The 12,428-nt window shown below is 38.0% G+C and overlaps 1 protein-coding gene across 1 annotated transcript; it reads right to left on the bottom strand.

Moving 5' to 3' along the window:
- Positions 1-3,890: 3,890 nt before the first annotated feature.
- Positions 3,891-11,006, bottom strand: ddx23 (DEAD (Asp-Glu-Ala-Asp) box polypeptide 23). Its single transcript, XM_062426387.1, has 17 exons — positions 10,909-11,006; positions 9,674-9,819; positions 9,418-9,534; positions 9,040-9,130; positions 8,884-8,949; positions 8,656-8,794; positions 8,427-8,560; positions 8,198-8,310; positions 7,931-8,074; positions 7,554-7,779; positions 7,143-7,288; positions 6,813-6,990; positions 6,091-6,333; positions 5,816-5,967; positions 5,610-5,718; positions 5,292-5,466; positions 3,891-5,180 (listed from the first exon to the last, which is right to left on the bottom strand). Exons 2-17 carry the CDS (start codon positions 9,817-9,819, stop codon positions 4,957-4,959), a joined length of 2,403 nt encoding a protein of 800 aa, XP_062282371.1. The 5' UTR covers positions 10,909-11,006; the 3' UTR covers positions 3,891-4,956.
- Positions 11,007-12,428: the final 1,422 nt, after the last annotated feature.

Below are 12,428 nucleotides of genomic sequence, written 5' to 3'. Positions count from 1 at the left end.
GCAGTTTAACAGTTGAGCACTGATTAGGTTTTTTTTTGTTTGTTGTTAAAAAAGGCAGATCCTCAGGTGTCCCTGTGAGGGCAAGTCCTAAGCCCCGTTTCCACCAAAAGTTTCAGGTACTTTGGACCTAGAAGAACTCATCTCAGGGACTGAACTTGGAAATTTAAAGTCCCTGCTGTGCAGTCCCGTTAGCTTTTCCACCGCATCTGAGGAACCAGGTAGATCATGCAAATTAGACCCATGAATTTGGGAAAAGATGGCACCAGTTTTGTCCTGTTCTTTGTATTCACTGCTGAGATGGACGTAATGAATGAATGAAAAGGAGAAAGTGTGTCTCCTGAGAGTTATTTATTTGGGCTTAAGAACGTAACCACAGTGAAACAATTAGAAAATATTTTATTTCTCTCGTTCACCAGCTTTGTTCTCCCTACTGCAGCTCCCTCTCCTAACTCAACTACAACAGAACTCTCTCGTGCGCACTCTCTCGCTCTCTCTTTCTCTCTCTCACTCTTTTTAAAAAAATAGTTGGGATGCCAAAACAATGCCTTACTCTACTTCTAATGTTAAACAGAGAAATGTCCTCCCCTTGTCCCCAATCCAAGAGTACTTACTTGTTTTATGAATGAAGCGGCACCCAGGTTGAAGCAGTCGCACTATGTATGTTTGACCAATCAGTGGTGGTCTTCCCTGCAAACCTTGCCCCAAAAGTTTCTGTACTTTTGGAAAGTAAAACTTTTGGGGGGTAAAACAATCTCCCTGGAACTTAATTTAGACCCTGGTTCCTCTGGTGGAAACACAGTTCAAGGAGCTGAGTTCCTCAATAGTTTCTTAGTACCTGTGTAAAGTTCCTGTGTTGGAAACACGGTTCTACAAACACATCATGCTCAACTGCTCACTCCCATGTAATGAATGTGTTGTGCTCCTGAAGGACTTGCAGCTGTAGCACCTCATGACACTATGATGTCAATCTGCGCCATTATCAGTCCATGAGCCGATGACGAGTTGCTGACAAGCAGCAACCTGCTTTTCATTTCATACAAGGGTCGATACACAGCCGGCTTTAGAAAATACTGGTTTACTGCTTCCATGTCTCACAGGTATCTCTATCTAGTGTTCTGTATATTTTGAAGAGAAAAAAAAAAAATCAGCATGATTGAAAAAAAGAAAAGAAAAAAAATCTATGCAAGTGTTGCATGAAATCTGATTGTTTCTTTTCACGGTTAAGTATTTTAGTAATGCATTGATTCTTCTCCTCGTTGTCTTGTAGTGATAGTCTTGTCTTTGGGGCTATTCACTCTGTGAAATGCAGCAGTTCACCCCCACCACTAACAACACTATTACTAAAAATCAGAGCGCATCACTTTATTTTTCCACAAACCCTAATATTGGGGACACTTTATCCCACAATATTAGATGTACGCACTTTTAAAGTCACTCACAAAAAATTGTCCCAGATCAGGCTTATGATTTTTTAATTTGTGATTAAAGGAACGAGTGATTTATCAAAGCCCTGCATGTTTTAGTTCACCAATTAGCTATTTCCATTATATTTTGGCAGTTTTTTCAAAGAGGACCAATTTAGCAACTGATAAGCAGTTGAGGTTTTCTCAATTTATGAAGCACAATTTTTACAAGGGTTATAATTTAGTTTCCTCTGTCTTATTCTGTATGCAATACTAAGCCTAACATTGAAAAAAGTTTAAACGCCTTAGACCATCTGGACTTCCTCTTTTTTGTGTGAGCAGAGAAATTTAAAAAAAAAAAAAAAAAAAAAGAAAAGAAAAGAAAAATTGCACTACTTTTTTTGGGGGATGGTTGCTTTGTAATGCAATAACTGCACTAATATAACCATGTATCCACCAGACGACCACAGCGTGCTAGCGTGACCCAAACACGCCTCTTCCCTCTATTTATCAGAAGAGACAGCAAATGTGTAAAAAGTGAGACATTTCCTGCCTGATGCTGTAAAGAATGCTTTCTATTTGAAAATAGATTTACAATGCTATGTGAAATAAACAAAATAAACATGACATTTTATGTACTTTTAATAGTGTGGGTCTATTTTGTGTTTCATTAGAACACAATCATTAATACATTTAATATTGTTATATAAGTATTTCCATATTTAATTTTATATATATATATATACTCAAAATGATACATTAAATTATCAGTGTTGGGGAAGCTACTTTGCAAGCGTAGCTTGTAAAACTACATGTAGTTCAGCCTGGCAGTAGTTTGAACAAACTAAAGCTAAAAAAAAGTAGCTTTAGCAACTACTAATACTCATTATACTCATTTAACTCAGCGTTAAATAAATCAACAACATGTATATGAAACAAAATATAATAGCCTACAAAAAATTCACATGCCAGCAGAAATATGCCTCTCAAATCGGTTTTATTTTTTTAAAGAAAAAATGCTGACTTTTTTTGTAAACATACTGTAGGTTCACCATAGACATGTTGGGTAATATAAAGAGAAAATGAAAATCCTACCCCAATGCACTTGTAAATCAGAATTGTAAATCAGTCAACAAAAAATGTAATAAAAAATACAAAGACGTAGACATATTCTAGATCGGTGTGTCTTGAACAACAATGTTGGCATGTCATGACATGATTATGCCTTTTTTCAAAGAAAGTTCTGAAACACAATAATGGTAACATACTATTTATATTATTTATTATATAGGTCTTTTTTTTTAAATAAAAAATATTTCATGTTATTGGCCAAAATTGTAGTTTGTAAATTGAGTAGTTAAACTACAAAAAATTACCCAAAAAGTAGTTGAAATACACAGCACAAAATATGAATGTAGTTTAACTGCACGCTACTCCCGGGGGGAAAAAATCTATTTCCGGGAGTCGGAAGGAGAGAAGGAGAGAAGGAGAGAGAGAGAGACGGTGGAGCAGTGGAGACCGGTAGTCAGAGCAACACAGCTCTCATCACGCCATAGATCTCCTTCTCAACTGGACACACACACCACTGAACAAAACGAGAACCGCGGTCAGCTGATCCGGGCTCATTCATACCTCCAGACAAAAAGCATAAAACTCAAAAAACCTACTCGGACCGCAGCTCACACACACTGATGACTTGTAAGTAGGAGGACGTTTTAGTTTTTTGTTTTACTTAATTGACGGATTTTTGACGGACAAATGAACTGCTTTATTTTTATTTTTTGAAGAACTGAATTGAAAAGTGAACTGATTTATTTTTTTCTTTAGATGAATTGCTGATTTCTGAGGTCTGAGCTGAACTGCCTATTCTTTTTGTTTTGTTTTATTTTTTATAGAAAGAATGACATTTTGTTGTGTTTTTTTCCTGTTTTCAATACAAACTTTTCTGTCTCTATATGTCAATGTGGTCTATTTCATTTCAAAGGGTGTAGCTATAAAAAATTTAAAAAAAAGGGTTCGTCCTTGTGTGGGGTTTGTAATACAGAGACGCTGATTTAAAATACAAGCAAATCTTACATGCCAAGAGAGAGACCTGGCTGGCACCTAAGTCAAACTAAAAAAAGAGAAAAAACAAGCTCAAACCATCACAGCATTCATACACAAATGTTTATACTAAAAGGAAACCTACTAAAGATTAGGGCTGCCTCTAAGGATTATTTTTGAGCATTGATTTATTTGCCAACTATTTTCTCAATTTAGTCAGTGTGGCATTTACAATTCCTCCAAAGCCATGATGATGTACTGTGTTCTTTAATGTAATTTATTTATACAATTTAGGGTATATGTTTGATAAAAATCTGCACATTTTCACATTTGAAAAGCTGTAAGAGAATTTGTAGAAACATGACAAATTAAAAACTGATTATCAAAATAGTTTGAGATAGGCACTCACAATTAAGAGGGGCATGTAAAATACGTTAAATTTGATTTAAAAAGCCTTTATTGTTTACATGACATGTTCATAAAACAACTCAAAAACACGTCAGGTAAATGACATGAAAAACAATGTGTACATGAGTGATCTTCCTGATTGACACTCATTATCTTCCACCTGTTGCCCCACATAGCCAATCAGGACACAGCTCTGAATGAACGCACATAAAAGGTAACACTCGGGTATTTTCTATTGATCTGAATCCTGATTAAGACAAGATCAAAATCCTTAAAAAAGAGACTTTAATGAATAAGTCAAGTAACCAGTTATTTTTAATTATGCCTGCCTTTTTAACATTATGCCTGCCTGACATTTGTTTTTTATTTACATGTTTGAAGATTTCAACCCTTTTTCTACATCTCAAGATTTAGTCATTGAACACACTTCTGTGGTCAAGCAGATGTCAGCCTTTCACATTAATTATTTAGGCAGTTACGAGACAAATGTCACACATTTTCTGTATTCACTTCATACAAATGTTTATATTTAAAAAGGGTGCATTGTAATTTAGTCAGTGAACAAAAAAAAAATCCATAACTGCTGGAATTGGTCTCTTGTAAAATAACAAAGAAAGATGTATAACACAGCATTTACTTCTACTCATCTGCACTCAACCCCTAGCTGGTATTTATCACATTTGATAACAGAAAATAAGCTTTTTTACACATCAGCTGCATCATCAGTGATCCTGGACCTGCACTCTTGTTTAAAGAAACATTACAAGCATCATAACATTTATTACACAGTTATGAACTGTGTAAATATAGTCAAATTCACACACATCTATGAGTCCATATTTGAGCCTCACAATGCCAAAAACCAGTTACTGTGATCAATTTTCCACCAGTTAATGTGTTTAAATCAGGCGAAAAAAGGACATGACTACCCACAGAATGGACTAAAACACAGAAACTGACAGAAAGGTAAATCAGAAATACTAAATAATCCTAAATGTGAGACAAATACATATCCTGAGATATGATGGAGGAAGGTGATAAAACAGTCTGAAACTCCTGTGTGTTGTGTGGTCAGTGCATACAGTCCGACAGCCATGATAAATCAGGCAAAGATGGTCTCCTCGCGTCTCTTCTTGGTCAAGATGGTTCCAGGTTTGTGCTGAGCGTCCGGGTGGTTGGCCAGTTCCGGAGGGCACTGGGAGACCGGGCTCTCCAGGATGGCCTGCTTTAGGTCGTAAAACACTGCAGAGTCCTCTTTAGTGAGGAAGGTCATGGCCATACCACTCTTACCAGCACGACCAGTACGGCCGATACGATGAATGTAGTCTGCAAGTGGAGAGAGAAGAGTGCTTTGTTACCAGAGTGAAACAATAAGAAAAACTATACTTCATAAAGAATAAAACTTAAATAGACAAGAAAAAACTGTTCGCTTCTTACCTTCGATGTTCTTCGCCATGTCGTAGTTAAGAACCATGGAGACGTCCTGGATATCAATACCTCGACCAGCAACGTCTGTGGCCACCAGGATATCTTTGGCTCCAGCTTTGAGGTTGGAAAGCGCAAACTCTCTCTGTTCCTGTCCTTTGCCACCGTGCAGCGTGCAGGCGTTGTACTGTGAGGAGAGATGAGACGTGAGATTTTGTTCTATTTGATCAGCAACGACGGCTCATTTAATAAAGTCTATTCACAGACTACATACAAAGCCACAAATTGTGATAGTAAAACAAACAACTGGTCGAGTCTACAGTGACATACCCCCATCTTCTCCAGAGACTTGGCCAGCACGTCGCAACCCTTCTTCTGGTTGACGAAGATGATGATGGGAGGCTCGAAACCATGCGACAACACCTCCAGCAGCTTCTTCCTGCACCACACATAAAGAAAACAAAAACCACTCAGTACTTGGAAGACTTTTTCACAGAAGTAAATGTGATGTTTTGGGTTTACAGTGTCCATCTCACCTCTTCTCTCCCTCTCCCATGAGCAGGACCTTCTGTTCGACTCTCTCGTGAGGTTTGCCAGCAGAGCCGATGTAAACCACAGCGGGACGTCTCAAGTAGCTCCTGGCCAGTCGCTCCACAGCTGGAGGCATAGTAGCTGTGAACATGACCGTCTGCAGGATGCAATAAAATACAGCGTGTGAGTTTGGAAACACATACAAACAGAGAGAGAGCACCTTGTACCTGCATAACATTATTATAAATGATGTTTGCAAATGTTGGACAGGTGAACGTACTTGTCTGTATTTATGTTTTCCAGAATCAAAGTTCATCTTCATTTTCTCGGGGTCCTCTGCTTCGTCTGTGTCTGGTTTCTGGTTGGTCACTGGGATGTACTCCAGAATCTTCTGCACATCAGGCTCAAAGCCCATGTCAATCATACGATCGGCCTCGTCCAGGACCACATAGGTACAGCGGCCCAGGACCAAGTAGCGGTTCTCCAGCACGTCAATCAAACGTCCGGGAGTGGCAATCACAATCTATTAGATGAGAAAAGCAAACAGTTAATGTATATTTGTGTTTTGTGAGCACAGTATTGTTTCCTTAAATATATGTGAAAAGGATAAAAGGATAAACCTCCTGTCTGCACTTGTCTAAAGTATCTGAAAGGAACCTTTTCATTAAATTGTAGAAATTCGATAAGTTAAAGAAACAGCTGCTATGAATCACTTTTACAAACCAAAATAAATTAAATACATTTCCTTTTGAACACATTATCTGTTTGCCACTATTTAATATCAAAAAGAATAATGTCATTTTAGGGTAATGAACATCATGAAGATTTACTAATTTGTTACTAACATTATAAATTGAGAGAGTGATTCTTCATTAAATGAGACCGCACCAAAGACACATTTTTTTATAACATTTGGTGCTCACTGAATGCTGAGCCAAAGAACATATCGTCTGTTTCAGTGTTTCCAGTCCTACAAGAAAGTATAAAAGCTGCATGTTTCACCTCGCAGCCCATCCTGAGACGGAAGCCCTGGTCCTCTCTGGAGATTCCTCCAATCACAGCCACCGTACGGATGCCGAGTGGTTTACCAAACTTAATGGTCTCCTCTTCAATCTGTTGTGCCAACTCACGAGTGGGAGCCAGGATCACAGCATATGGACCCTGATCAGAGTCCTCAATCCTGCACGAACAGCCATAGAGAGCAAATGTGATTTTTTTTAAAAAGGAAAGAAAAAACACAAAATAAGTCATACAAAAAATTCCGGGATTAAAAATGTAATGGGATTTTATTAATGCCTTTATATGTGATCACTTGAGCCTTGACTGTGTTACCTGTCTATTTTTGGCAGGGTTGTAATCCAGACCAGCAGTGGAATCAGGAAAGCAGCCGTTTTACCGCTACCAGTCTCAGCCACACCAATGATGTCACGGTTCTGTAAGCCAATAGGAATGGCCTGCCTCTGGATAGGTGTCGGATCCTGAATTTTAAGGAGGTAAAAAATTACTGTTGGCGATTAAATTCATTTAAAACAAAGACAGTTAAGAGATATCACTTTGTGGGTCAATTACAAGATGATTGAAAAAGGTGAAATAAAAGAGTTAACTATTTCAATAATCAGCATTTAACATCAAAGAAACACTAAAAACAAAAAAAGCTGCTGGTGATAAAAACTCAACGACACTCAAAATCTCTCAAAGTATTCCACTTATGAAAACATCAACGAGGTGACTCAGTGAGCTGACCTTGTAGCCACATTTGTCGATGACCTCCAGGATATGTGCTGGCAGCTGGTACTCCTTCCAGTTCCTGATCGGGTTCGGGATCTTTCCTCCCTTGGTGGTGATGCTGTAGTCCTCTCTGAAGATTCTCCAGTCTCTGTCTGTCATCTCCTCCAGCTTCTTCTGAGACCAGTGTCTGTCGTCCCAGCGCTGCTTGGCTTCCTTCTTACGCATCTTCTTTAGCCTCACTCTGAGAGGAGTAAAGATCGGAGATTGGATAGTGGTGGGTTGGAGGTGAGACAGAGAGTGTTGGTAAGTCTTTATTTTTTGGTTTAAGTTTAAAATCTTGAGGTTGCTTTTGAAAAGAGTATTCCTTTTAAAGCATTTGATGTTTTACTCACTCCTCCTGCTCTTTTTCTTCTAGCGTGCGCCTCTTCTCCATTAGGTCACCATAGAAACGTGACTGCTCTCTTTTCTGCTGCTTCAAGTCAATGCCGGCAATGAAGCCTCGTCCATACAGCTGTACGTGATGCTTTTCTTTGTAACTGGGAGACAGACATAGAAACATCATGTTGTTTTACACATGAAGATGTAATGGTTGAAGATAACCTGCCTCAAATCTAGAGAGGTGCATGTTTGAGTGATACAGTGTGTTCATGTTGACTCACATTGGGTTGTAGTCGACTGACGTGTCCTCAGAAGCATCCCACTCAAACACAAACTTCCTGTCATTCAGGTGACGTGTTCTCCGGCGTTTCTTGAGCCCACCCAGGTAACGCTCCTGTAAAAATCAGATATTCATTTTAGTAAATTACACGATTAAAAGACATATGAAGAGGCACCTTCTGTGAATTCATACAAAAAAACATCTTAAGACTTATTGTTTCAATCTCTCACCTTGATGGCCTGCAGCTCTTTGCCTTTATCTTTCTCCTCTCTGAGTTTTTGTCGTCCGTCGTCTTCTTCATTACCGTTGTTCTCCCTCTCCATTCGCTCTCTCCGCTCTCGCCTCTCCCTTTCTTGCGGGTCCTCTGTGACACACATCCTCAGTTAGGATCAACACACTTCTACAGTGTAACAAAATAAAGATTGTCTACAATTGAACCAATCAGAGGCTGATACACACCCAGCATTTTTCGTCCTGTGTCCTGGAACAACCTTCTCTTCTTCCTCTCCTCTTCTATCATCCTCTTCCTCTCCTCCGTCTGCTGCTCACGGCGTTTCAGAGCCTCGGCTTCTCGCTCTGCCTTTGACAAGAACTTGGGCTGAAAAGGAAAAATTTAAAAGAAGTGAGGACAAAATAATCTTGGGTCAACAAAGGAAAGGAAATTGTGTTCCTCAGGGAAATCCTCACCTTTGCCTCTGCTTCCTCTTCTGCCTTCTTCTTGGCGAGAAGCTCTTCCAAAGATAGTGGCTGGGCCTGAACAGAGGCAACACAGGTCAAACAATCAAAGTAACAACCTAAGAAACACGCATCACCATGAAAGATTCAACCAAAGCAGATTCTTACCTTCTCTTTCTTCTTTGTATCATCTTCATCCTCTTCAGTTTTTATGTCCTTATCTCTCTTTAACTTCTCTTTTGACTTGGGTGATAAACTCCTTTAAAAAAAGAGCGACAGACCGCATTTAACACATCAGAAATGTTATTGAATGCTAACATGAACACTATTCACAAGTTCAAAAATAGTAATTAAGATAACGTGAATGTGGCTTAAATGTTGCTTGAGTTTTTTTTAGAGTGTTATGGTCTAACAGTCACAACCTGAATTGCAAACTAAAATTATAGCATACATTTTTTGGTTTTTCTCAAAGAAAGTAAATCAGCATTCAGTGCATTTGTGATCCTTTTCTATCGCACATTGCTGCAGATGTCAGTCTTTACACACCTGGACCTCTTGCGATCTTTATCACGTCGATGGCTGTCTCTGTCCTTGCGGCCCCTGTCTCTGTCCTTGTCTCTGTCACGTTCCTTGTCTCTATCCTTGTCTTTCATGCGACGATCTCTGTAGCAACAATAAAAAAAGTAAAATAAAAAGTTTTTATTTCAGCATCAGACAGGCTGAAGTCTGGCTATGCAAAAAAAAAAAACAGGGATTATCAGAAAAGATTCAGAGAGCAATAACAGTCTGCCAGTTTTGTTACCTATCTGGAGATTTAGAGCGATTTCGTTCACGAGATCGATGGCGTTTCCGTGTAGGCGAGCTTTTACGATCTCGTTCTCGTGTCCTCTCCCTGTCTTTGGTCCCTGAGGATTCACCATCCTTCTTGTCTGCTGAGTCGGCTGCCATCTGCAAACACAGTGAGTAAGAGTCGGAGGCTGAATTTATTGTTAATACATGTTTATAATCAGTTATTTTACTTTCACTTGGATAGATACATTTTAGACAAGCTATTATTTTTCAGTGGGTTTGCATTAATAAACAACCTGGCACTGTAATAAACTTTTAGATGCATTTTTGCACAAAGGATTTTGGCCCGAATCCCTTTTAATTAAAGGCACATTTAAAGGGGATCTTTTAACAGCCAGAATAAACTTGGATAGGTACGTTTTAGATATGTATTGTGCACTTATTTTTCAGAGTGCTTGCATTAGTAACAGCCCATAAAGAGCACATATAAAGGGGATATTTTAAAGATCAGGGGGAAACACACTTGACAGAATTGTTAACCTATCCTTTAATGGTACAAGAAAGCAAAGCTTGAATAACATCCACTTTTAGTTTTCTGCCAAAAAACAATGAAGAATTAATGCATGACTAAATCATTTTCAGAAGTTAGCTGCATATGAGGTGGGCTAGCAATTCTTTATATATTTGCACCAAAGTTAGTATATAATAACATAGTATATATGTTATTATATATGTTAACCATAGTATTTATTGTATTATATATTTTCCCTTTAAATTTGCGCAATAACAATATCAAACTCAGGTATATTATCACTCAACACCAATATTACTCTTGTACATAATGTTACTATTATTTTACTATAGTTTTTATTGCTTTTGTATTAATTTATTTATTGTTTTTTATTGACGCTCTTTCTATTTTTACTGTCCACTTTGCTGCTGCAGTAATGTACCTTTCCCCATCGTGGGACCAAAAAAGGAATATCTTATCTTATCTTGTCAATATCCCAATTTGTCAAATTATCCGTAATTAATAAACTAAAAGTAAGAAAGTTAAATCAGCTTCTGCAGAATGAATGCAGAGTAGCCACAAGCTAAGTTAGCTACCGACATAGCAAAAAAAAAAAAGCGACTTATCTTCAAGAAACTCCACAAATATTTAGCTTTAAAACTACATTAAAGACGAACATTTACGCTTCATAAAGCTATATCAAAGAGGACGAGCAGTTTTCAACATTTAAAGCTCACCTTGTTCACTTGTCAACACCACAGTTACGATTTCTCTTCGCTTCAAGAAGACGCCATAGCTGTCCACATGAGCTTCGGCCAGCAAGAGATTGTGGGACGTGTAGTCCGGAGCGCTCCAAACAGAGTGGAGCCAAAAGGGGCTTTAAACTACATTTCCCAGCAAGGGGGAGTTTTTCTTTCAGGGCCCCAAATGTTTGGTGCATGAATACCTAAATGCCTGCCTAAAAGAATCACTTTCCAAGCAGCATCTCGGGCACAAGGTGGCGATAGTGTTACAATTTAAGACCAAAAGTTTTTTTTTATATTATAGTTGAATTGTATACCACGTGGTAGGTGTAGCTCGTGCAAATGAAACTATATAACTGTCTATTGTCCATACTTGAATGCATTTGACGACATAATTCAGGTTGTATTAAATATAAATGAAGTCTAACGTTACCATAGATGGTAAGTGAAATTAAAACTTAAAATCAATTAAAAGAATTATTAAATACATTCATAAAAAATAAATGATATAATACGTAAAACAACACCTGATTAATAAAATTGAGCTCCAAATGAATTATTATGTAGGTCTCGTGAGGTCTTTTTAAACAATTCCAGAAGTAGGCAGGGTATTTCATATTGACAGGATTGAAAGACAAAACCTGAATCAATGTAGTCCAGCTGGAAAGTCTCCTGTGTGGTGGAAAGTAACTATTTGTTGAAGTACTGCACTTAAGTACAATTTTGAGGTAGCTACTTATACTTTAATGAAGTATTCCCATTTTATGCTAGACCACTTTATGCCTCCACTCCACTACATTTCAGAAGGAAATATTGCGCTTTCTACTACACTACATTTATTTGACAGCTAGTTACGTTTCAGATAAAGATTTGACACAATGGATAATATAACAAGATTTTAAAATAAAACACATTGTTAAAGATGAAACCAATGGTTTCCAACATTTTTGGTTTTTGACATCTTACAACTTCTCACATGGTTTCATTTCAATAAATGTTCAAATGATCCAGTATTTCAGCAAAAATCAAAGATTAGAGAAAAAGTTTTTTTTAAACTGTTTATCAGAACTTTATTTCCTCTCCCATTAATCATCTCATGACCCCTCACATTTATCTGGTGACCCCTCTGAGGGGCCCGACCCCTAAGCTGTGAACCACTGGACTAAACTAGGTAACTGCATATAAAGTAGTTGAAATTGGATCCACCTCCAGCAGCTACAACAGTAACATGCTGCTCTAATCTAATGATGTCATATTTAATAATAAAATCAGTCAAAGGGACCAAACCACTACTTTACTGTAATACTTTTACTTCTAATGGAGTATGTTTACATTGCTGTATTGGTACTTTTGCATAAGTTAAGGATCTGACTATTTCTTCAACTACTGCTTGTTAGTCTGCTTTTTACAAGACTAAAACGTCTGCAGGCCGCATCACTCTGTTGCATTGACTGTAGTGTGACCATGATGAAATAGGTCTGTCAGCTCAGTACAACTTAAAAACACGAGCTTCT

This window comes from Scomber scombrus, chromosome 10 (assembly GCF_963691925.1).
Source record: "Scomber scombrus chromosome 10, fScoSco1.1, whole genome shotgun sequence".
Lineage (NCBI taxonomy): Eukaryota > Metazoa > Chordata > Actinopteri > Scombriformes > Scombridae > Scomber > Scomber scombrus.
The sequence above is the reverse complement of the archived record's forward strand: the minus strand, read 5'-3'. Positions and strand labels throughout refer to the sequence as shown.

Coding starts and splice junctions, on each gene's coding strand:
- ddx23 (XM_062426387.1), bottom strand. CDS start 9,819: ATGGCAGCCGACTCAGCAGACAAGAAGGATGGTGAATCCTCAGGGACC. Junction 8,311..8,426: donor AAGAGCTGCAGGCCATCAAG/GTGAGAGATTGA, acceptor TGATTTTTACAG/GAGCGTTACCTGGGTGGGCT. Junction 5,719..5,815: donor ATGGGAGAGGGAGAGAAGAG/GTGAGATGGACA, acceptor TGTGTGGTGCAG/GAAGAAGCTGCTGGAGGTGT.